Genomic DNA, 26702 nt, shown 5'->3' on the forward strand with positions numbered 1-26702 from the left:
CGGTAGCCCGGCTTTTGCAGTGGCCATCTTCAAAACCGCATTGAATTGGAAGCAGCTGAGACAGGAGCCGTGCTCGTGCCGAAACAACTGTAATTCTTTGGTGATGCTAGTCCTGATGTATTCCTGCATGTTGCACACTAGGCAGAGTGTGTCTTCATCCAGGCAGAAAAGCTGTGAGTATTTCCATTTCCCCCTTGGTCAGCCTTTGACCGGCGCAGATGGATGGTCATGACTCCTTCCCCCATGATCACATTCCAGCCTTGCAAGCAAAGATCCCCTGCTGACAACTTGGAGGGGACCACGATTTTGCTGACCTGGTAAGCCCCAAAAAAGGCCAGTGTAAAGGCTGCCTTGAAGAGGCCGCACTCATGTCTTGTCCTGCCTACCTGTGGTAGGATAGCAATTAACCGACTCAATAAGGCAAACTCAATTGGAAAGTGCTGATCCTACTAGATGGGCTGCAACCTACCCCAACCTTTCACGGCAGCCCTGCAGTGAAATGAATTGGTGGGATCCAATCCTGATGACAATTTTGTGTAGTAGGCCCCTGCACTAAGATGGACTTGTGACCATGTTTTGCTTCTACCCTCAGCGAATGCCCACTGTAAAAATGTCTGCACTTCCCGCGTGCTGACCTTGTCATGCCCATTTGCCTGGTCGCCTCGTGAAACACCTCCTAGTACTTACTGTATCTTGCTGCTGCCTTGGGGCAAGCGCGTTGTCCACCAGCATCCTCATGACCGGTCCACAAGTCCCACCAGTTCCCACAGCTGTCCAGGTATGGAAGTCACATGCGGGTCTGCTTGCGGGCCAGTTCCTAGAATTTATCCCATTGGAAACAGGACAAAGCGTCCGCCATGGCGTTGTCGCAACCAGGAATGTGCCTATACCTCATCACAACATTGTTTCTTAATTGACTACCAGTGAGGTGGCATAGCAGTCGCACCACGTGCGGGCACCGTGCTGTCCCGAGATTGATCGCCTGGACTACTGCGTGGTTGTCTGACCACTGGGTAATCTGCCTATTTGTAAGTGTGTATCTCCAAATCGTAAAGGCCACAACTATAGAGAAGAGTTCCGGTACTGCTATGTTCTTGGTTAACCTGGCTAGTCGCCATGCCACAGGCAAGCGGGCTGCCGTCCAGGCTATACCTGAAACCGCCCCAAAATCCATGGCCCCTGCTACGTCCATAAAGCGCTTGAGCTGTTTAGCAGAGACCCATGGTTCTCTCCATGTAAGTGTCCCATTAAAGCTACTTAGGAAGTGCAGCCACTGCTCCAGGTCTATCCTGACCCCTTCTGAAATGCGCACCATGTGGTGTTTCTTCTTTAATTCCCTAGATAATCATGCTAACCGCCTTGCAAACGGTCTGCCCACTGGTATTACCTTACCCGGAAAAATTAACCTGACCAGTATCAGCTGTACCTCTCCTAGCAAGGCTTTCTTTTTTGTGAGCAACTGTGCGATGTCCCTACGCCAGTCTTTAATTTGTGCTTGTTGTTTTTGGTGCTGAGTACCTGCACTTATTTTGAGGGCTGGTGCTTAGTCTCCTATCTCAAGCATTTGCTGCGAGCAAAAGACATGTTTGGGAAAGACAGAGGAAGAGAAAAACGAAAAAGCGTCGCAATGAGAGAAAGCAGAAAGCAGCAGGTGCGAGCTGAAGGGGCAGGGACTGGCTTTAAATGGATTGACGAGGTCCGAGATGGCTTCGGGAGTACGCTGCCTCAGTATTCCGTGTTCGCACATTTAATTGCAGCAGCCGCGTGTTTAAGAGGATCGCTTTGAGCACCAGCATCTTTTTATTTACAAATTAAGCACTGCCCTATGCAACTCTTGTACCTTGTCCTGGGGAAGCCTGCACACTCAGGCACAGTTTTATGCCCAGGAAGGATAGGAATGTGGTCGGTCCTGTCATCTTGTCCTGTGCCTGAGGGACCTCCAGCTCTACAGCCAACCTTTAGAACCCTTGTAGGAGGTCCCCACGACCTGCCCTGCCTATGAACAGAAAATCATCCAGGTAATGCGTGAACCCCCTCCTAGGGTACCTCTCTAACAGGGCCCATTCCAGGAAGGAGCTGAAAGCCTCAAAGTATGCACATGATATGGCACAGCCCATGGGCAGGCATTTGTCATAATAGAATTGGTCATCCAGATGGAACCCCAACAAGTGGTAGCTATCAGGGTGCACCGGTAGGAGCCAAAAAGCAACCTCAATATCTGTTTTTGTCAGTAGCAACGCTTTACCCTGTGCATTGATTCGGTCAACTGAATTGTCCACTGTGGCATGAGAAACCAAGCACCTGCCCGGGTCCAGTCAATCATTCACCGACTCTCCTGGTGGGTAAGACAGGTGATGAATTAAGCTGAACTTTCCTAACCCTTTACTTGGTACCATCCCCAGTGGGGAAACTACGAGGTCCTCGAATGAAGGGGTTACAAATGGGCCTGTCACCCTTCCTAGCGCCAACTCTTTTTCCCTGGCTTTGTCCTGGTTCACCCTGACTGATTTCAAATTTCTTCACATGCGGTGTCTAAGTGGACCACTGTAAAGGATGGTAAACCCAGTCGTGAAACCTTCTGCCAGTAATTGTCCATCTGTCTCTTCGGTAACTGCTGAGTAAATATAAAAGTTTATGTACTTGGATGGGGGTGGGTAAAGGCACGGGCCACCCAGGGCAGCCCCCTCCCCTGAGGATCCGACCCTGACCTATTACTTCTTGTTACCGCTGTCCTTCCATTCCCCCAACCCTTTTTCTCCCCTGCATTCGACTACTGGGTGATTACCTCTGCAGTTGGTGCAGTTGTGCTTGAATTTACATGCTTGCCCCCACTTGCATTCATTTTTGTCAAACTTCCAGCAGGTGGTTGACCAGGGCCTATTTTGCTTGATCCCTGTCTGACTCTTCGTCTTGTAGCTAAGTGGACCACTGTAAAGGATGGTAAACCCAGTTGTGAAACCTTCTGCCAGTAACTGCCCGTCTGTCTTTTTGGGTTACAGCTGAGTAAATATAAAAGTCAATGTACTTGGATGGTGGTGGGTAAAGGCACAGGGCACCCAGGCAGCCCCCTCCCCTGCAGCTCCGCCCCGACCTATTACTTCTTCTTACCGCTGTCCTTCCCTTCCCCCGACCCTTTTTCTCTCCTGCATTCGACTGCTGGGTGATTACCTCTGCAGTTGGTGCAGTTGTGCTTGAATTTACATGCTTGCCCCCACTTGTATTCATTTTTGTCAAAATTCCAGCAGGTGGTTGATAAGAGTCTATTTTGCTTGGTCCCTGTCTGACTCTTCGCCTTGTAGCCATGTGAGAACCCTTCCTGTTTTCCTTTTCCCCCAAAGGTGAGAAAACTGTGTTCTCGTGAGCCCACCCCTTCCCTGGCTGCCACATTGTGGGTTGTGAACCCTTCCACATCTTGCTGGTCCCACCCTATGATGGGCCAGGTTTGCATTTTTTCGCTGCACCCTTTGTCAAATTGCAGCCAGGCATCACCTTGGTATTTCAACTGAGCTGCATGCACCCTCTGCTCATGCAGGAACAGCCCCGCTGCGCTCTCTGGAAATGTTTCAATAAGAACACATGCTAAGGTTCAGAAGGCACATTTTCTATGCTCCTCTCGACCCTGGGCCTGTGCTTCCCCCTTCTCTCTTCGTCCTTTTTATCATGCGCTGTCAAGTCTAATACAGCCTGCCGCACCTCCAGGAGGGAAAATATATCTATGAACTTCTTCCTCCATTTCCTTTCCTTCACTGCCAGCTGGATCAGATTCGCCAGGCCTGTTTCTTTGGACATTACCGGAGGGTCCTTTGGTGATGGTCTTGGACACTCGCTCACTGGCTTCCCAACTCCTGACACCTGGGATGCCCCCCCACCCACGCCCCCGTGGGGTTAGTGCATTTTGCTGGAGGCTCATTCATGTTGGCCACCTGGCCCTCTACGCTGCTCCTCCGTATCCTTGTTTTTTGTCTCCCTTGCTGCAGGCCTCTCCTTGTCATTGTCCTTTAAACCCCCTTTGTTTGTCATATTAGGCCCAGTGCTGACTGTAGTCACCTCGGCTGGCACTCCTCCTGCCTGCTGACTGTGCCACTGAGCCATCCCTGGCTGCAAAACGGCGTATAGCCCGGGGGAAAATATGATCCCATGCCTGGCTACACCCACCACTGATTCCCAGCAGGAGGTGCAAAAGGGTGGGTTTGTTGACTGCCTGCACTTGACCCTCCTACCCAAGTGCTCGGCTGTCCCTGCTGTGGTGAATTGCTGGATCCCTGTTGCCCATCGGAGTGAAGTTGGGCATTGTTCACCACCCCTACTTGTGTAACACAGTTTGCTATGTTGCCACTGGCCACGCCGGTGCTGCATTGCATGTATGCCTTTCGCTGCGCTATTTGTTCAACGCCCTGTGTCTCCCGTCTCTGATCGTTCACTGCCTCTGTGGCCACCGCCGTACTGGCTTCATGCACCCAACCTTGGTCGGCTTCCCAGTCATCATCACTGCTCCCTCCTCTCGGTCTCTCTCTATGTCAAGTGCAACCTTGGCAGGCCGGCTGACCTTAGCTGTGGTCTTCCCTTCTTTTGCTGCCTGTGTTGTTGTGCGCTTGCCAGTGGGTGCCATTCTGGCTGCAACCACCCTGCACCCAGTACCCTCGTGGGGGGATCTGTTCTCCATAATTGTCTGTTCCTCTTCGCTTGTTATCCGTCTCCTTTTCTTGGCTTGACTCTGTCCTGTTGCCCCCACTTCTGCATTGCCTGGCCAGTAGTTCCTGCGCCCGCTGTAGTAGCTCCTCTTCTGGATGCACTGGGTGCACTGGCTGCGACCTCCTCATCCTCCCTGAAAAGGGCAGGGGTCTCCGGACAAGTGTAGTGCCTGCAGCATCGGCTCTTTTTTCCATCTTTCCCAAATTGCTTATCCTTGCTGTCAATTTACAGGGTGGGGGATCAAAGCAGGTCAAATGACCACCAACGCACGTGAACTAAAAACCCTCAGCTTCCAATGATCACGACCTCACTACTGGCCAGCAGAGTTCTGTTTCGTCTAGGCAGCAAGGGGTACTCCAGGATACTACCCGTTGTAATAGTTTTTAGTGCACTGCCCCTTGTCAGAAATCTCACTTTAGGGAATGTAGTAGGGCTCGCCGAATGCACCTCGTCCTGGTGCACCACCTCTTTAAACTTCTGATGCAGCGACCTCGGGTGCTCGCTCTTCCATAGGAGTCCTCCGTTCTAAGAAGCTATCTGTTGCTCAGTTCCCCTTAAAACTGCTTACTTCGCATGTTCTGCTGGTCTGAGCTAACCAGGACACTATCTCTTTAAGACACGCCTTGTGCTCCGCTCTTTTTCCTGCGCCCGGAAGAATTTAAGATTGGACATCTACAGGCACACCTGGAACGTGCGGTGGATCCTCGTAATGTGGGGGGGGGGGGGAGACTTGCCCAGCCCTCACCTTTAAGCACCACGAAACCCAGTCTAAGCTTTGTCCAATTGGCGGATTTAAACCAGGCCGGCCAATCGGTGCGCCTCTTTTTCCCAGGCAAGTATCTTGACGTGCTTACCTGATTCAAGTATTGGTATTTTTAGGTCACTTTAGTGAATGTCTGATTGTAGTGTTCAAGTGCTTAGGTGATATATTTCAATTGCATGGGTCATAAAATTTGATAGTAAACATGGGACTCGGTCTCCTTTTGTGGTTCTGGTGCAGATGGTTTAATTGGCAGGGTTACTTTCTTAGTGTGTCCTCTGCTTTCAGAGGTCAAAGACAAGAACTGTTATGGCAATGTCTGTCAAGTCCACTTTTACTACATTTGGCAGTTTTGCCTTTGCTCAGCTAAGCTCGACTAATCCTTCTCGAACAGACTTTCCATATGTGTGTGCATCAGACCTCTCCGTGTGACTAAGTACATAACAATTATTATTTTTCTGTCTAGCTTTTGTTTTAACTCTCAGGCTTGCAGCGCATTTTCACCTGAACGTGATACCTCATCTAATATGCTAATAATTACATCATTCAACGTTAAACTACAGTGTGCTAGAAGTTTAGCCGGATGTATACATTTTACAGATTTAGAAACAGGAACTACAGATAGCAGGGCCCTTTTCAGTTGTGAGCACCTGATGAAGCAGAAAAGAAAGACTAACAAATATTCATATAACAAAATCGTATAAGGTAGTGTGATTTTAGCAAAGAAAAATAATGTTTGTTGGAAAATTGTGCCCACGAGGTAGTTTGCCATTATTATAAACGAGCTTAGTTACTCATGAAGAATTGACAATGTAGTAATCCGTCATAATTGCAAATGTATTCCATAATTTTCTTGTTGAAACTGTTTTATGCTTAGCTTAAATTTAGCAGAGGCTTTGGCCTAGTTGCCTGGTCTCAAATTTAACTGCATGGTTTTCACTTGTATTAACAAAACGCATTTTACTTTAAGGTTGTATTTTTCCAGTAGAAATGGCTAATACACTTATCTCAAGGTTTGGTGCCAGGCTAGTTTCATCCCCTTTGAAGCAAGGTCAGTTTCTGCAGGTGCAGACAATAAAGACTCTGATATAGAAATAATTGGCAAACTTTGTTGCAACTTGTGCTCCAAGGCTCCAAGGACACCTTATGCATAAATGAGTACTAAGAGAAAGACACTATTCATTGGTCAAAAGCAAGCCACCCTATGAACCCTCCAATGGAAGACCCTGAAGAATTTGGAATGTTTCTTACTTAAACCCACTGGACAAAGAGAAGTCAGCCATTTTTCCTTGATGTCATTTTGAAGTCTGATTCAAGACGCCATTTTAAATGACACTTTGATGCCTTTTCTCTGTCGAAGAGAAAGAGACTTTAAGAATTCTCACCCTAGAGACTTTAATTTTAATTGTGCCCCGCCTTGCCCATGCAGTGACTTTTGCCCCATTCTCCTTGCTGCCACAAGGAAAACTTGCCTTAAACTTTGCCCCTTTGAAATCTGCCCCATGCTGATTGAACCGGTACCTGAAGGACAAAGACTTTTCCTTGAATGCTGATAGAATTTGGTAATTATAAAAGGATAATTGTATTATGCATTGTGTTTTCATTCTTAGGTACCAACTGCTCATTTTGATAGGGCTCAAGCTAGAAGTTTTCTAAATTCATGTTGACTAAATTCGTTTTGCAAGAAACCCCACATGCCAATGCTAATTAGAGGTTAGTTGCGATATTCATTCGATGCACCATGCTAAATTGAAATTTTGTTATGCTGACCGATGTATGCAATTAGTCAAATTCAGTTGCTTATATTAGTGATTTGCATTGCTATAAGCAAGTGCATTCTAATCCAGATTTTGCGTGGATTGCTTTTCTTCCGTCGCTATGGACAGCTATGAATGTTCGTATACGTATATCATTTGATTTTGAGACTCACCTATATTGTGCTAGCTTTGTTTATATAGGGAAATAAACTCATTAACCTTTAATAAACTGGTGTGGTTATTCATGACTGAAAGGTCATGGTGTGTCAAAATACTGATTGTTATTGATTCCTAATGTGTTGTTTGATCAATTAATTAAGTATTGGGTATTGATTATAATGGTTATTGATTATTGATTCAAGTGATCCGACTATTCTTGGATGAGGAGAACCCAACTCGGTTAAAAGGTTCACCGACCTCCGGCGTGTCCAAGTATAAGAAATTTATAAAGACTGGACGCGCTATCACACCCAAAAGACATGCATTCCACCAGCCACATTTAATTAATTTTTAACCAATAGCTCATATTCAATTGTGTATTAAAAAAAAATACAAAAAGTCAACTAAACCCACACTGCACTTTTGCTTTCTAACCTTTGAAACATAAATATATACATATATAAATGAAAGTAAAAAGAGAAAAAAAACATCTTTTCTGTCTAGGTACATTACTGACTGCAAATAATCTAGTGAGATACAGTGAAAAAACCCTCTACTAAAAGACGCAAAGTGCTCTGGATTTCAGGTTCCTTTGTTTCTGTTGGAGTGAAGTATAGTTAAATATTATTGCCCTCTACTCCTCTACCCAGGACTGTAACTTCTTTTATATGCAATCCTGTAATTAGGGACTATACCCAGGGGTGGTTCCTGCTTTAGGGCGGAGGAGCGTCGCCCTGCCTGTTGCAAGAGCAGCAGCTACATACAAATAATGGTTTTACTTATTACCATTTTGTTACAGGCGCACGAGTGTTGGAGACTGGGGCGGGGTGGGGCTGATGTCAGCAGCAGGATCAGGCGACTGAAGTAGGCAGCCAGAACAGAATGCGCATATCAGATTTACCGGCTGCGACGGCCAGCCCAACATGCGCCGTTCAGCCGGCAGCAATCCCAGCAGTGTTAAACTGCTAGAGCAGTGGTTCCCAACCTGTGGTCCGGGGACCCCTGGGGGTCCGCGAACCCACCTAAGGGGATCCGCAACTGCTTAGAAAGTAAAACAATATTAGCAGATTAGGTCCACAGTTTTTTAGTAATGACTCAGTGGAGGGGTCCCTGGATTCCAATAATGATTCAGTGGGGGTTCCTGAGTTCAGGTGATGATAAAGTGGGGGTCCACAGAAGTGAAAAGGTTGGGAACCACTGTCCTAGAGGATTGCAGGCACCTATGTTCAAAATGAGCACAGTTTAGCCTGTTCTTACCACTCCTGGCGGTTCTCTCATGCCGAAAACGGCACGAGAGCAGCTCCAGGATTAGTTAGGCAGGTTGGCTGTAAGAAGCCAACCACCTTCCATTCCTTCCAATTTTTGCCACTGAAGAGTGCTGCTGTTTTTTTTAGTTACAGGCTGTTTCGTTTCAGGTACGCTTGCCGCACTATCAGCATTGCTTTCGTACGGTTGTGTCTCTCAAGGTAACGCAGCACGCCGAGCTTTGAAATATCTGAAAAACTTGAAATAGCCACAGTGGTGCTTTTAAGATGTGAAATGGGAGACCCCCCTCCTACAGATCTGGTGATAATAGGGTAAACATTAACTGGTCCATGCGGTGTACATCGAAAAAAGTTCACCATGTGAACGCTCTTCCTGGTGTCCCATACCCTTGTCATAGTGCTGATTCAATTTGAGCACACAATTTCCCTCACGTTTAATGTATTATTGTTTATGTAGCCTGAGTGCTTGAAATGGAAAAATAAAAGTGCAGGTACTCTGTATCAGAGTACTGCTTGTTTCTCCAATGAAAAGTATAATGTTGGTTTTTTGAGAACTGCAGGTACTCTCTATCTCAAAATAAAAAAGTACCAGACAGTACCGGCCCATTTAAATCACTGTGTAGCCCAAAGCTAACAGGGGCGTGGGGCTTAGTGCTATGAAATCCTCGTCCATTTCGTTCCAGGAAGCGTGGATGGCGTGCTTCAGTGATAAGTGTGTCAGTTTCACTGAGTACAGTTTATTAAATCATGCCATCTTAGAGGAACCTGTTTTATAGTCAATGTTCCTGTCAGTCGTGCATTCACAGAGGATTTTGTATGAAAGATCACTGGTTGCAACGCACCTTACACAGTGTTGTCATTTCACCACTTATGCTTAAGGGTATGGCTGCTGTACCATTATGAGATATGGGCTCTTCTTCACAGATCTATTCACTGCCACTCTCAAGTGATGCCTCTAATCTCTCCACAGCCCTTCTCTCACATTTAATTATTTTATAGAGCTTCTCATCCCAATGTAGAGCACTTTGCATCACAAACATATCATGCAGAGACAATGAGTCATACAAATGTGTAAATCAATATATCGGATGTGTTACAATGAGGGCTACAATGTGTAGGAGCCACTTCATCCATTCTGGTACATATTGGCCTTCATTACAACCCTGGCGGACGGTGGAGAAGTGGCGGTAATACCGGCAACAGGCCGGTGGAAAAAAATGGAATTATGACCATGGCGGATACCGCCTGTGTCATCCGCCACTTCTGCACTCCGACCGCCAGGGCGGCGATGACCGCTGGGCTGGAGACTTCGGTCTCCAGCCCGGCGGCCATCACCAGACCGCCAGCGGTATCACGACCCTGCATACCGCCATGGATTTTGGGTGGTTTGGAACCGCCATGAAATCCATGGTGGTAGGCACTATCAGTGCCAGGGAATTCCTTCCCTGGCACTGATAGAGGTCTCCCCCACCCCCTCCCCCACCCCTGAGTCCTACCCCCCACACCCCTGCCGTCCCCCAAAGGTGGCAGGACCCCCCTCCCCACCCCTACCCCAACATGCACAGACACACACCCCCTCCCCAACCCCCAACATGCACAGACACACACCTCCTACACGCACACATACACTGCAACAACACATACCTGCACACATACAAACAGACATGCACACAGACCGACCCACACACATTTCCCATTCACACAACACCCCCCCGCTTGCATACACACACTCACACACCCCCTCTACATACTCACACGCACACCCCCATGCACGCACACAACACCCACCCACCCCCCTCCCCTAACGGACGATCAACTTAGCTTGTCCGTTGATCCTCCGGGAGGGGATGGGGTCCATGGGGGCTGCTCCGCCGCCAGCTCCCTGTCACCAGAACACCGCCACACCGAATCATGGGACGTGATTCGGTGGGCGGTGTTCTGATGACGGAGCGGTGGAGGTGGAGCAACCTCCACTTCCCCGCCGACCGCCAGTATGGCTGCTGGCGGCTCTCCGTCCGAAAAAAGACGGAGGGCTGCCAGCAGTCATAATAAGCCGCGCGGAAAACCGCCTGCACTGGCGGTCTTCAGCACGGCGGTTCCTTGGCGGTCTTTGAAAAACACTGCCGAGGTCGAAATGAGGGCCATTATGTCTTAATAGAGCCTGGTCTGGAGAAACTGAGGGGCAGGTTAACTATATTTTTACAAAGCATGGTAAGGGATTGATCCTGCCATGTGATTTCTATTTCCCTTGTCAACCCGAAAGTATGTTTTCTTCACCTAATATACATCAAGTCTTAAGTACATAGAACAAACAATATGCATCATTTTCCGTCAATGATTTAAGGGATTTGAAATTTGTGAATATTTAAATGACAAGCGTAAGTAGCTCATGAATTGGGTTTCATTTGAAGTAGAATCCTGAGCTAATTTTCTGCCACTTCCAGTCAGACTAGGCTGCAAGAGGGGAGCACGAATTAAGAAACAGCGTGCATGGTTGACAAAGCCGCTTGCTGTTTATTACTACTTGTTTTGTGAATGCCAGGCAAATGTGTTACAGGGTGTTCACGAGCTGCTTACAATTTATCTGAATAAAGGAGTTGCAGATTAGGGAGTTTGTTGGAGTTATTAAGTCTGCTGGTCGCTGTTTTTCTTATTGCTGCTTCACTCGTTCTTTAAATAGGAAAGGGCCCCCTGTCCCCTCTCTAGTGAATGTCACTGAAGCTGTGCCAGGGAGCACTTTAAAAATAATTCATAGGATGATGGCATTCAGCAGCACCTGAAAATTGAGGCCTTTCAGTGGCATAATTATTACACCTGCCTCCTGTATCCAGGGGCGGGCACCAGGAGCAAACATATTAGGTCGAGCATGCAAGTGCTCAGGCCTGTTTAATCTATCTGTGGGCTTTTAGCAACGCCCACCACATGCCATCACTATCACTCGTTCAAGGGCTTCCCTTTCAAAAATCTTTTGTTATTATTGGTAAATGCTTTACATTTGTCCTTCCTTGGGGCCGTTTTGTTACCGTCTAGGCCATCGACCCTGTTACATAGATAATTGCACGTTTGCCAATACATTTGACTGCGAGCAAACTTATTTTTCCTTTTGTATCTCTATTACGCACTCATGCTCATGGCAGCTGTGGCTCTTTGAATTAGCTTTCTTATGTCAACTGTTTTACTTCTCATTTTCAATTTATGGAAATTTACAAAGCTAATAGCTCTAACTTAAGCAAACTCGAGACCCATTGCATTTCAAATGCTTGTTTCAATTACAGGGGCCACACTATTGATTTAACCTGTACAGGATGGGGTGAAAGACAGATAAACAGGATTATTAAATTAATCTCGCAGTCATAGATGTTCTTAAACTATTATCTCCTACAGGAAAACAAGGGCATGCTGTTCCCTATGTGTTTACAGTAAATGGGGATTATGTCTGGCTTTCCGTCGCAAGACAGCCAGCCAAAAAGACATGCACACTTTAAACTGTGCACAGCTCACTGCTGCCACTCAGCAGCAGTGGCCCTGCCCTGTCCTGAAATTCGGTTCAGGACAGGAGGATGGAAAATAACATGGTAATAAATGAGCTTTGTTACTATTTTATTTTTCATCCCTGGGAGGCAATTTTGGCAGAGGGGTGACACTCTGCCCTAAAGGAGTACCCACTGCTGATTAGAATCCTACCCCAAATCTCTCCCAAAACAGACTAACAAACTCTCCTACTGTTGCTCACTTGCTTATGCTACTGCTTCTGACTGAACTTCACTGGAACTTAGAGTGACAGATCTTCAACCATTTTTAACTGTCAATGCCAATCTAGCATCCCATTTGGTGCCAAATTACACAAAGCTCCCGGTGACGCAATGGACATGTGGACCTGCTTTCTATGCTCCTAGGGTACTTTGGTATTACAGAAGAGGCCGCAGGCACATGCATGATCCCTTCTTCTGGACAGGTTGTACTCATCACACATAGGACCTGCATGACACAAAGGAGGCATTTTGTCATTTGCTGGAGGCATAGTCCAATATAACACAGAGAACCATTTGCCTGTGTGTAAATGTCATATTACAGATGCAGGCATAAAAGCATAGAAGCAGGTAGGAGGCACACTGATTGTGTGCTATAAAGAGGTGGCACATAGTTAGTGCATTCCCTAAAGGGTGCTGCCTAAGAGGAAGGAAAGGAAGTCTCAGGGACCCCACAGGAATCCCCCTGTAGGTGAGTGCAGTCCCTCACTAAATTCTATGTCAGGACCGGAGGCGAGGATTATGCATATCTTTCTTCACTTTTTATTAACAGCCAGTTCAAAGTTCAACATTAAACTCAAAACTACAACACCCATGAAACCATCATTTCCATGGTAACCAGTGTCCAATCCTTTTCTTCTCTGACTGTCTGTATAAATGTCCTTCGTTGGCCACGTCCTTCCTCTTTCTTCACTCCTCGAGCATCAGTTAAGCCACTTTGGCCCTTACTGCCTCTTTGAGCTATTGTTTTGCCTACGGCTTTGCAAATTGTAGCATTGTGCCAGCATATATATTCTGTTTACCTCTGTGGCGATCACAGTGCATGGTAGGCTTTTTAGCCTGTGTCCATATTCCATTTGCAGTGAAGTATTGGGTCCACCAGAGGGCACTCTTCGGCGCTTCTCTGGTGTTCCGAAGTGCTTTTTCTTAGCGATTTGAGTCGCGGTGTGCACTCAATCGCTCTAGTGATTGCACAACAGGGGTTTTGAATTTAGGCTTGCTATTAACCCCTCCAACCCCCATGAAACACCGCTAGAGGTAAGGTCGGCCCCCGGCTGGGGAGCACAGCGTAGCAGCGAGAATGCACGCAGAGGCCTTTGGCCTTTTTTTCCTGATAGGAGCGCGGGGGGCTACCGTATATATTTTTGCAGGGTGGTTTTTCCTGTCCATTGCCTACCCACTGTGTCCCCTCCATTATGCAGTCCATGCAGGACCATGATTTTTTCCCCAACCTGTCCCCAGGGGAGGGCCCTTCACAACTCACCCTACCTCCTGAGGTGGATAAATTTTTGTCACAGGCCATTACCAAGGCCCTGGCCCCCCTAAAGGAAAGTGTGGCCAAGTTGTCTGAACAAGTCTCTAAGGGGACAGGCAGGTTTGGGGGGACGGGGGCAGATTTAAAATCATCAAGGAACGTGACGGCTCCCAAGAAATTACGCAAGAGTGACGCAGGGCACCTGGAGGTAGCCCCACATCAGAAAGGCCCTGGTAGAAAAGTATGGTCTCACCCCTGAAAACTACAGGTTGAGGTTCAGAGGCAGCAAGAAGCGGTCTCACCAGTCTTGGGAGGATTTTATGGGGAATTGTTGCAAAGCACTAGAAGGATGGGTGGAGGGTAGCACAGCAACCACTTATGAAGGGCTGTTAAATCTCATTCTAAGGGAGCACATGTTCTGTTGCTGTTTTTCAGAGCTACGCCAACACCTGTCACACTGTGAGTTTTCTGACCCCAGAGAGCTTGCAAAGGAGGCTGACCACTGGCTTAGTGCCAGAGGAACTGGTCAGACATCAAGGGCTGTCTTAGGTTCACCCTGGGAAGAGGTGGGGGAGGTTCTGGGTACTCCAGGCCAAGTTCTCAGCGGGGACCTGCCTGGTCACTAGGAGGAACTGCCACCATCTGCACCCCTTGTGCTGGCCTGTAGCTGGGCCCACCAGCCCTGTGCTTCTTCTTGCTTTCACTGTTCCCAGGGTCAGGGTGCCGTAGCCTCTGACCCCTGACCCCTGACCCCTGTAATTATTTAGAGCACAAGGAGTGCTCCAGCTTCATAGGATTCCGAGTGAAGCACTTTGGAAAGTTCCTTACTTCATGGGTGGCGCCTCTAGCGTCTTGAAAAGCGCTTCTTGCCAGCCAAAATCACTGCCGCAGCCTGGGGCACCCATGTTGCTCTGTGCACTTTTTAAAGCACCCCGTTGATTGCCAAAATCACCGCCACAGCCCGGGCCGAATTAAAGTGTGTTTGCGCTTTGAAAAACGCATCCCCACGATCCAAAATCATAGCCGCGGCCCAGGCCTCCTTAATTACCCAAGCGCGTCGGAGCCTGCTGTGTTTTATGCCCCCAGGGCACTTGGAAGACGAAGAGAGGAGCCGGCACGCTCCTCTCAGTGGCCCCGGGGATCTGTCAACCTGAATGGAGCCCCAGGGGTACACGCTGGCGCCCCTGTTGCCAAGGGGATCACCGCCACGACCCAGGAGTCGCACGATCGGCTCCAGTGAGGAGCAGAGCACGTGGGGAAGAGGCACGGCCTCTCCCTTCTTCAGACAGGCAGCCTCACCGGGGACGAGGGCGGCTGCCTCCAGTATTACAGGGCACGGGGGCGGGAAGGGAGTTCCTTTCCCGCCAGCCACTGCCTTAGGGGCGCGATCGCCCCGTAACGTCCTTGATGACCATTGTTGGTGGCCTCCTTTGCCAGAGCGCCGTTGGAGGCCCAGAGGGACCCCACAGAGATCACGGGCCCCAGGTTCATCGCCACAGAGAGGGTGCAGACTGCCCACTCCCCCAGGAGCATCGCGTGGCCCCCGTTTCACGCATAGGAGCGCCGGGTCCCCATGCTCCTCCTCTGTGCACAAGGATTGCCTCTTCTTCATCAAATCAGGTACTTATAGGGATATATTGGCTTAGTGAGCCTAGCATGGACATTGGGGGGCTTATATATTCCCTACCTGCTTTTATGACGCTACATATATGTGCTGATGTTCCTTTTATGGGCATGACATGCTGATATGTAATTTTATGACTTGCGATATGTTCTCTAATGTTCCTTTTATGGATATTTACAAGGTGTTCATGACAAGTGCATAGAATTCTTTACTGTAATTCCTGACTACTGCTTATGTTGCAGAATCCTGAGTACTTACGTGTTCTAATGTGACAACTGCGTATCCTTGCAGAGTATTAGAAACTTGTGTAACGTTCTGACAACTGCTAAGGTAGCAGGGTATTACTAACATGTAATATTGGTCTAATTATGTTTTGTGCAACACAGTTTATTTTTACATAGCTCAGTGTTGTGTTTATTTTGTGGGGAACATTTTGCGTCACATTTGTTGTGTGTGATGTGCAAACACTTTACACATTGCCTTCGGGTTAGGCCTGACTGTTCATGCCAAGCTACCAAGGGGGTGAGCAGGGGTTATCTTGGATGTGTAACTCCCTTGCCCTGACTAGAGTGGGTGGGTTCTGCCTGGCTTAGGTGCATACCCTAGCCAACGAGAAACCTAATTTATAACTGGTCCCGTAACACAGATCATCCAATTGGCCGAGCATGCAAGGCATACAGATACCCCCCTGCCGACAGACATCGTGGCTGGGTGGGCCCAGAGGGTGGTTTGCCTCCTGGGTAACACCAACTGCACCATCTCGACAGAGAGGCGCCGTTCTTTACTAATAAAGATAGACCCCAGATTGGGAGATCTCTCTGGTTCGGAGGCGGGAGTGGTCATCCAGGGTAACCTGTTTGGCGATCTGTTTGTTAAAGAATTGGGCAAGTGTGTGGCCACATTTTCGGCGCTTGATAAAGCACAGACCTCCATTAAGAGAATTTTCCCTGGGAAGGTTTTTGGTGGGGCTGGAAGAGGCAGGGGTCGCTCCTCTGGCCGCTTCTACCAGCAAGGCCCCAGCACCTACACCAGCAGAAAGAACGGATGGCTAGACAGCCGCCAAGGGTTAGAGGGAAGAACAGACCAGGCAGAGGTGTCTGTGGTGGTGCAAACGCTCCAGGAGTCCCTAACAGTAAGAATGACCCTTTCTTCCCCTCAAATTCTCGGAGGGAGACTGCATTTTTTCGTGCACAAGTGGGCACATATAACCTCAGACGCCTGGGTCTTACAGATAGTGATGGGTTGCCACATAGAATTCTGGGGTTCACCGATCCAGGAGTGCCTTCCAAGACCTTTAGGGGCATATTTATACTCTGCACCGAATTAGCGTCATTTTTTAAAACTCTAATTGGGTGCAAATCTAACTCCATATTTATACTTTGGTGCTAGACCAGTCTAGCGCCAAATTTATGGAGTCAAAGTCATTTTTTTGGAAGTGGAAACCTACCTTGCCTTAATGAGATGCAAGGTAGGGGGTCCCGTGCAAAAAATGACTTTATGGCCTTAATGCCATATTTATTCTCCCGTGCAAAAATGGTGCACAGGAGGGAGAAGGGGTCAAAAAATGGTGCAAAGCTTGCTTTGTCCCATTTGTTAACGCCTGGATCAGGGCAGGTGTTAGGGGACCTGTAGGCCTATTTCCATAGTAGAACACCATAGAATAAGCCCACAGGTGCCCTCCCCAGGACCCAGGGACACCCCCACCCACACCAGAGGGACAGCAGAGGATGGGGGACCCCATCCTAGGTAAGTATAGGTAAGTATTTCATTTTATTTTTTAAAGTACCATTGGGGGCCCTGAAATGGGCCCCCCTATATGACACTGGGTGCATTGGCCATGCCCATGGGACCCGGGTCCCCTGTGCTGGCCACTGGGATGGTGGGCATGACTTCTGTCTTTTCTAAGACAGGAGGGATTCATGTGGTATGGATGGTTTTGCGTCAGAAAAATGACTCTAGGCAAGTTAGAGTCCGTTTTTTTACTTTAACCTGCCTAACGTCATTTTTTGGTGCAAAAACCCCTTCTTCCATACTGACAGCCCAACCCAACTAAAGTCATTTTTTTGCCACTTGTCTGATGGTCCCAATTTTCCCTCCGAATCGCAGGTTTCTGCAATTTTTTTGGAGGGAGCAGGTTGTTGAATTTATGTCCTTTCCATTCGGCCTGCTCTTCGGCACCGTGGTGCTTCACAAAGCTGCTCAAACCAGTGGTGGACTACCTCAGGTCTCGGGGGATTCGTCTAATCATTTATCTCAATGATATCCTCCAGATGGATCAATCCCATGCACAGCTTCGGTCCAATGTGACCATGACTATTGTGCTCCTCCAGGACTTGAGGTTCGTAATAAACCAACAGAAGTCAGACCTTCTACCCTCGCAGTCCATGACCTTTCTGGGATTCCTCATAGATTCCAACAAAGCTTCTCTCAGCCTTCCGATCTGGAAGATAACCAAGATAAAGATGGAGTTGACGAAGGTCATAAGGCGTGACAGAATTTCACTCAGGCAGCTGGCCAGAGTGGTGGGACTTCTCTCATCCTCAATTCAGGCCACTTTCCCGGGCCCTCTTCACTACAGGGCTCTTCAACACCTGAAAGCTGATCACCTCCAACGCAGAGTAACCTACTCCGAGTTGATAACTCTTCCCCAAGAGGCAAGAACAGAACTCCAATGGTGGCTGGACCACATGGAGGCTTGGAACGGCAGATCGATCTTCGGATCCTCGCTGGATCTGATTATAGAGTCGGAAGCCAGTCGTCAGGGATGGGGAGCCCGGTGTGTGGACGTCTCATTTGGTGGACGTTTGGACGCCGCAGGAACTCAGTTTACACATAAATTATCTGGAGCTCCTGGCGGGATCCTATGCGGTCAGGTCTCTGACACGAGACAAGGTCTCTTGCTGTGTCCTCCTGAGGATAGACAATGTGTCCGCAGTACAATACATCAATCACCTAGGGGGCACTCGCTCGAGAGCCCTAGTGGAATTGGAAAAGGATTTCTGGTACTTTTGCCTTCAACACCAGATATCTGTGACAGCGGAATACCTACCAGCCTCCCAGAATGTGCTGGCGGACTGAAACTCCAGATTTCTGGAGGATACCAGTGACTGGCAATTAGAAAGACGTGTGTTCTCGACACTCATGGAGCACTGGGGTCAGTGTTCAGTGGATCTCTTTGCATCCAGATGGAACGCCCAAATACCGAGGTTCTTCAGCTGGCACCCGGATCCGGGGGCAGCAGCAGTGGATGTGTTTTTACAGGACTGGGGGTGAGTTCAGGGTTATGCTTTTCCCCCCTTCTTATTGATTCCGAGAGTGTCAGCTCACATGCATTGTCAGGGGGCTACGGTGGTGTTGGTGACTCCACTGTGGAGGTCACAAGTGTGGTTCCCAACCCTGCTGGAGCTTTCTTGCGACTTTCCAGTTCTTCTTCCGGAGTTCACGAGCATACTCCTGGACCCTGCAGGAGTTATCATCCTCTGGTCCTCCAAGGCCACCTCACTCTAATGGCTTGAAAGATTTCTGGAGTCACTGGGACGACAGCAGACTTTCAAAAGAAGCTGAAAAATTCATCAGCCAGGCCTGGCCTCCGGGCGCATGCAAACGATATAGGTCCGCCTGGAACCGCTGGGTGCGTTGGTGTGTGGAAAGGCACATCGATGCCATGGGGGCCCAGGTTACATATATCATAAACTTCTTAGCAGAACTGGCAGAGGCTGGTTTGTCTTATTGCTCAATTAACTCTTTTAGATCGGCAATTTCGGCGAGCCATCCCCCACTGAACAATTACCCAGTGGGGAACACCCATGGGTATGCACATTACTTAAAGGTATCAATATATCCAAACCCTCGGAACCCAAGTATTCGGAATTGTGGGACGTCAGTCAGGTTCTGTGTCTTTTGTCCTCTTGGCAGGACAACCAGTATCTCTCCAGGAAGGAGTAGTCAGCTAAACCAGCTATGTTGCTATGTCTAATATCGTGCAAAACGGTTTCAGACGTGAGAGCTTGTGATACATCGGCTAGGGTTTTCTCTCCTGATGGAGTAACCTTCACTGTCTCCAGATGGACCAAATGTAAAACCAGGTCGGTAACCTATCCAGCTTTTGAATACTCACCCAAATTGTGTGTTGTCAGATGTCTAAAGGCATACGAAGTGATGACAACTGAATACTGACCCCCCGGGGAGAGGCAATTGTTGATTTTGATAAAGAAACCTTTTAGGGTAGCTTCCTCCCCTTCGATTGCTAGGTGGATCAAATGGGTTCTGATGGAGGCAGGCATCAATGTAAAAGAATTTTGGGGCACGCTCCACTCAGGGTGCCATGGCCTACAAGGCCGTCCAGGTAGGTGGTAGGTTGGAAGACATCACGAATGCCGCTGATTGGTCATCAGAGTCGACTTTCAAAAAGTTTTACTTTAAACCTATTCATGAAGCGGCCTCTTTGGTGGTAAGTAAGCTTTAAACATGCGTAATCCTCGTCTCCGGTCCTGACATAGAATGAGAAATTTCCTAGCTATGGAGAAGGAAAGTTTCTGTTCTATTAAAAACACAGAGGTGAGGATTCTCCCTCCCGCCACAAGGGATGTGTCTCCCACCTGAGAGGTGATTGCACACAACGTCAGTTGGAGGTGGTATCTGTGTTTAAAATGGTCAGATGATGATCCCTTGATTTGGACTTCTTTAATGCTTGATGATGGTCTTTATTTCTTATGTGGGAATTCCTGCACTACTGCTTAAAGCTATTTTAATTGATCACTCCTTTTTGAAGGACGCAAGTCCATCTTTGCTGATACGTATTGCATTGTTGTCTTAGGATCGGATGCAGCAACAACATGAGGATGCCTTAACTTCCAGTCGCAGTGAAATCGAGGAAGGACGGGGCCAACGAAGGACATTTATATGGACAGTCGGAGAAGGAAAGGATTGGACACTGGTTACTATGGAGATGATGGTTTCATGGGTGTTGTAGATTTGAGTTTAATGTTGAACTTTGAACTGGCTGTTAATAAAATGTGAAGAAAGATATGCATAATCCTTGCCTCCATGTCCTTAATAGAATTGAAACTTTCCTTCTCGATAGCTAGGAAATTTCTCATTCACCTGCAGGGGTATCTCAGCCCACCTTGATAATATTAGCCAGGTTGCTATCTGCAAAGTGAAAGGAAGACCAGCGGCTTCAAACAGCCAGCCTGCTTTTCACTAATGTGCTGCTGCCAGGGCAGGCATGAGTTTGAGGGTCATGTGCAGGCAGTGCAGTAGCTGTGATAGAGTGAACTGACCTGGACTGCACCTGTGTACCCACTTAACGGTACCCTACAATGCAGGGCAGTGAGCACCTCAAAGAGCATGGCCGAGGTGCTGAAACCTGTTGATAAACTGTAGCTAGAAGCAATCCTTATAAATAACTTTACTGGCCTACACTTCGGAACAAACTGTCAATAGCTAACTATATGCATAGTCTTTTTACATAGTGTAGCTGTCCTTTCAAGGTTCTCAGTAGCTCACTCTAAATCTCTTTCTCTCAGTTGAAGCAGAAGTCTTGAAGGGTAATACAAAATGTAAGAGTGTGTTTGTGACATGTCCTGATAAAATCAATATAGAAAATTACTATGCCATGGAGTATGTGGGCAATCCTACAGAAGGCTAGGGATGTACACCAAACTTGTAAAATATGCTAAATCTGCTACATTATGTGATTCGGGTGTCTTTAAGTATTTAAATAAAAACGCCTAGGATAAAAAAGTAAATATCGATTTTCTCTCACTTTATTGTACATAATGCTATAAAAAACAAGTAGATAGAAAACACAATCCCAAGGTTGTGTGTCAGAATAATGTGTGCGAAAATACTGCCCCGCAAATATATAATAGCCAGAATATCTTTTACTATAATACCATGGAGGTAAGTATATATAGGCACGTATAGATTTACAATTCTTATTTCTACATCTAGGTGCCTTGAAGATATATTTCCAAGGTGCTTGCATGTTGAGCTAAATACCGACTACCACAATGTCATTACGAGATACTATAGACTTTTTTTTCTTAACTCCACATCTGAATACCTTAAAGATCTCTTCAAGATAAATGTGGAGTTATGAATAATAAATCTGTACTGAGCTCTATATGTATAGCGTCACGATATTGTGGTAGCTAATCTTATGGTTGCGATATTTTTGTAGCACGATAATTAATATTATGGTAAAATATCTGTCCAAGTGTTGCTTTGCAAGTTCTAGGAAATAATCTAAAAACTCTTTTACTAACTGAGCGACATCTATTTCTGCATTGCCACTGATATCAAATTGCAAAAAATGATTAGGGGCGAGAAAAATACAGAAAAATGTTTTTGATTTCAGAGAGCAATGTAAATGTGCAGTTCCTGTCAGACAAACAATACAGCAGTTAAAATCTGAGTGTGAGCCCATTAAACTAACAACCGTTGCTGCCCAGTATGGCAGGCTGTACCTAAAAGTGCACCTAGCCAGTTCGATTTGTGTGGATAAGCCAGCATTAAGCTATTTATTTTCCTTTATATTCTTGTACTCTTCAGCAAAGAAGCTTCAGTACTTGGAGACACGTTTCGAAGTGTAGTCGACCAGGAGGCTCAACATGGTGGCTATATCGACTATGCAGTCAATTTGGCAGTGTGGCATTGGAAAGATCTCCACCAATCAGGTGGAAGAAGGTCGCCACAAGCACTGATCGTCCATAAGAGCGTGTTTTTTTTTTGCCTGAGCTGGCACTTTAATCATGCCTGTGTAACATATTGAAATTGCCAGTACCTAATTTAGGTAGTGGGGAATCTTCATATCAAATGTCCCTGAAGTGCTGAGAGCATGCCAGGGATATGGCTGTGCAGTTTCATGCAAGACCATCATGTGGTGGGCTTGTACTGAGCAGTGTGAGCATCATAGTTAATGTGGTATTCTTGCATCGAGGTGAAGTTACTGCCAAAAACGGTTGTGTACAAGAATTCCTATATAGGACATCCAGTCTGATGCCATTTCATGCAACATCACATCTCCTTAGTTATTGTGTTCCCGATGACGGGCATACGTGAGCACATGGTAATGCTGTATTTATGGAATCCTGTTGCCATCCACGTCTAAATCAGTCCCTTAGTCTACATTTTTGACACAATGCAGAAATTTGTCTGGCGTGCGAGTGTGTTTTATTACCATGCTTATAGTTCAGTCCACTTTGCCCGCCCTTGAGAGCCCAAACAATGCATGCAGAGTGATGGCTATTCAGTCACAGCTTCGAAATACCTCATTGCATTCTCCTACATATTTTGACACAATACTATCTATTATGGTGATTGTTTAGCTAAAAAAAAATCTATATTTTATCTTCATTCTACAATAGTAATATGTTTGTTATTTTGTTCTCATCTCTCTCGATCAAAATATTTTAAAATAGCAAGTACAATACTCACTTCCAAAATCTGTCAGTACATTTTCTTTCATAGTCTTTATGATTTCATTAGCATGTAACACAGTTGCATCGCATGAGTATGTGCTGTTGGGATTAAAACCTTTGACCTCATCTTGGCTCAATGGCGTGTCCCAGTTGAACGAGTGGCCTGTTATAAGAATAAAGGAAAGCATGTTTCATTTTCAAAGCTTATGTACTGGACAGAATAATAATAGTACATTTCCGAAATGTGCAATAGGAAATAGTTCATGCAAAGTTATGACAAGAATGGCACTCGGGGCTTCATTCTGCCAAACAGAATTGGAATGCCCGTATAGGATGCAGGGAAATTCCGGCAGGCTGAGAGTTGTTGTGGACCATAAGGGCTGAGGGTTGCTCAGTCACCCAACCTTGAACGTAGTTCTGAGGAAGTACCACCCATCTGCTTATACATACTAGCAGCAGTGAAGTAATGTTCCCCAGTATATGTGGCAGAAACTCTATTACTTTCAAAAACTCATCACGGTTTAATTTATTTGAAAAATTGTGCTGGAAACTATATTGCTTGACTCACTTAAAACAAGCTTTGACACAACCAGTAGATCCGGGTTTAATGCACTAATGCCTAGAAATAAATGATCTGCAATCTAAAGCTAGATAATGAAAAACTGAAAGGTAACCTTTAATGAAGGCGGACTGGTTTTGTTTCTAATTCAATTATTTTTTTAATAAAAAGGACACATTCATTGTAGACCTTCCCTTTTCTTTAGAAAAAAAAGAGGACTATGTTGAAGGCGGCCTTGACACCTGACCGTATTTTGACAGGAATAAATGCAGAACTGTAATAATGACAAGTGAGCCTTCGTTACAGACTGCCTTTGATTTCAGTGGCACTGGTGAATTCCACAGGAGGGAGCACTGGTGGGAGGGAAGAATGATGAGGAATACACAAGGGAAAGAATGAGAGGTGCGTGGAAGGGTTCACGGGAAGTGAAGACTGGAGAAATAAGGAGAGGCATACAGAGGAAAGAGTCAGTTAGGGGAAGGGCAAACAAAATGGAGGTGTTCAGATGAGGAATGACGCAGGGAAAGAGGGAGAGGGAGCAACAACTAGTGGCACAGAGTAGAAATAGGAGAGTCACCTTGGAAAGAGACAGAAGTGATGATGGATTTTGTTTTCTATTGATCGATAGCCTTATTCTAAGATGACCATCTTGGGGTCAGACGTCTTGATATGTCAAAATCAAAACTCAGTATAAAGTAGAGTGCCTATGCAAAGGTGAGGCTCAAACTTAAGCGATAACATATTTAAGAAAAGATCAGCTACACTAAAATAATAAAAACAAATATTCACTCGTGTTTAGAAAGTAGACATAACATAAAAAATTGAATGTGACAAAGAGTGATATAATGAGTGTAATTTTGAAAGTAAATTAGTCCCGTATGCTCTGTAATGCAAACATTTGATTGGAGGCAGAAAGGCACACCCAAATTGCTAATAGCATTAGTAAGAGACCAATCCCCTGCTGGGCTGAGGTAATTCACAGGGTCTCCAGCCAAATGTTGTAAGAGGCTGCTTGAAAAAAGTAAATGGTTGAAAAAGATAAACCCACAAAACACTGTAGGTGTACTAGAACGTATGGGTCTGTTTCACAGGAGTGTTGTCAAACTCCAGGCCTAATAACATTTTAGGGAAGAATGCCTTCACTCACCCCCTTTCCTCAAACTCCAACAACATAGGTCAGGTACACTCTGCTTCCTCATGCCAGTAAAGTTCTGGTATTTCAGCATTTCATTCTTACTTTTATCCCCCAAACCACCCTTGCTGCTAAAGCAAAATTGTTGACGTACACTCAAACTTACCTCTGTTTGTGAGGGAAAATGTAAGAGTTATGTTAGCTTATAAAAAGTTCAAGAAAATGTGTCTCCTCTTAAGAGCTCAGGGGTCATGTAGCATTGATAAGGAAATGCTGAATCTCGCTACATAGTACATATAACTTGCCAGCAGCAACACCTACTGCTATTTCTTTTTATGTCAAAAGGAAAGGATTCGTTTTTTATAGAATGAGTGTTCTTTAATAAAACAAGGAGTTTTTTATACCACCTGCATATTAAGTTTAGGGGTGGCAAATCAATTTTCATCCAATGTTCATAAGTGAGAATACTTTTTTATTAAAGATCACATAAACATAACATAATAATGTTTTCATACAGATTGGCCTATCCTACTAGAGAACAAGGGAAGAAAAAAACGTGCACATGCAATAGAAAAATATTAGTAAGAAATAATGTGATCTTAATTAAATCTATCAACTAAAATTGGTACAAGACTATCTCTTTTTGTAATTAAGGAGTTCACTTTGGAGAGTACTCCTGTTCTAGAAAATGTTGCAGCTTATTTTGCTACTTATTCTGAAGGATGCAATAGGTTGATCTTTGACCATTCTGCTCCTTGAACCATCACAGTTCACCTCCGAGCCCAAGAAGATCATCTGTGAAGGCCCACAAGCATCGTTCCTTAGCTTGACCCTCTTCAACACCTACATGTCCCCACTGGTCGTCACTGTCAGATCACACGGACTCAACATCATATCAAATGCTGAAGACACACAGCTCATTCTCTCACTGTCTGAAGATCACTCCATCACAAAAGCTAACTTCCACAGATGCATGATGAAAGTAGCGGAATGGATGAAGGACAACTGCCTCAAACTCACCACCAAAAAATGGGAAGTCCTCATCTTTGGGAGCAACACATCACTATGGACTGACACATGGTGGCCTGCAGAGCTTGGCACACCCACGCCCCAACAGACCTTACCTGCAACCTCAGCATCATTCTGAATAACAAGATATCTATGAAGAAACAGGTAGATCTGCAAGATCTTCTGGTGGCTCCCAGCAGACACCAGAAGAACTGCCACGCAGGCCCTTATCACCAACAGACTGCACTGCAGAAACACGCTCTAAGTAGGAATCACAGCAAGGCTCCTGAAGAGACTCCAGACAATACAGAACTCAGCAGCAAGGTTCATACTCAATCCCCTCAGAAAGACCCACATCACACCCCATTAAAAAAAACTACACTTATTCCAACTTCAGAAGAGATGCAAGTTCAAGATGCTGACTCACGCCTACAGGGCTGTGCAGAACAAAAGACCAGTATACATCAACAAACGCCTGACCTTCCACCAACCGATCAGACACTCCTGATCAGCTTACTTCTCACTTGCAGACACCCCACAGATCCGTTGAGCCAATAGCAGAGGACGCTCCTTCTCGAACCTGGCAGCCAAGGCTTGGAACAACCTCCCCCTACACCTCAGGACCGCACCGTCACTCCAGTGTTTCAAAAGAGACCTAAAGACCTGGATGTTCAAATGATCATTTCTCCACGCAGTAGCATACAGCTCCAGCTCTTTGAGACCCTCAGGGGGGATTTGCCACATTCTACAAATGTTTGATTGATTGACTCCCTCTTAGTACTGGACTGCAAGGTATGAGTATGCCTACTAAAAACTTCTATATAATATAGATTGTGAAGCTCAGAGACAGTACTGAATAATAAGTATGCAAAAAACAAATGCTCTTCGATTGAGTGGTTAGGGTTGCGGGGTCAGACATCTGCGCACTATGGCAAGACTACTTGGTGCATAGACTAATTGGTGATAGGCACAATAAATTAGACTGGGAATTCAAGAGTGAGGGCTTCATTAATACAGAAATTGGAAATTTCCTCCTGTAAAATTCCCCGTATCGAATTTCTGGAATTCACCAAGGTGTCCAGAAGTAAGCATGAGAAGGTGACACATCCAGAGGTTACCAGGAGCATTCCTGGACAGCTTTTGAGAACTCCCCATTTTCGTGAATAGGAAGGCATTTCTGCATCAAAATTGTACATAGAGTTCTAACATGCAAGTGAAACCTTTTGCTGAATTTCAACGTAGTATTTTTGTCTCCACAGAGGAATTGTTACCCTTTGCCTTACACCCATACCAATCTAGGGAGCATTCCTCCCTAATG

General features: G+C 46.2%; 1 protein-coding gene across 4 annotated transcripts in view; it reads right to left on the bottom strand.

Annotated features, from left to right (window-relative positions):
• Positions 1 to 26702, bottom strand: part of PTPRC (protein tyrosine phosphatase receptor type C) — a 536505-nt gene that overhangs the window by 263259 nt on the left and 246544 nt on the right. For all 4 annotated transcript variants that reach the window (XM_069231438.1, XM_069231436.1, XM_069231437.1 and 1 more), the window contains one exon: positions 22702 to 22848. In XM_069231438.1, the coding sequence (XP_069087539.1) occupies positions 22702 to 22848 (147 nt within the window). The remainder of the gene's footprint in view (positions 1 to 22701; positions 22849 to 26702) is intronic.

Source organism: Pleurodeles waltl, chromosome 4_2, assembly GCF_031143425.1.
Source record: "Pleurodeles waltl isolate 20211129_DDA chromosome 4_2, aPleWal1.hap1.20221129, whole genome shotgun sequence".
In the NCBI taxonomy this organism is placed as follows: domain Eukaryota; kingdom Metazoa; phylum Chordata; class Amphibia; order Caudata; family Salamandridae; genus Pleurodeles; species Pleurodeles waltl.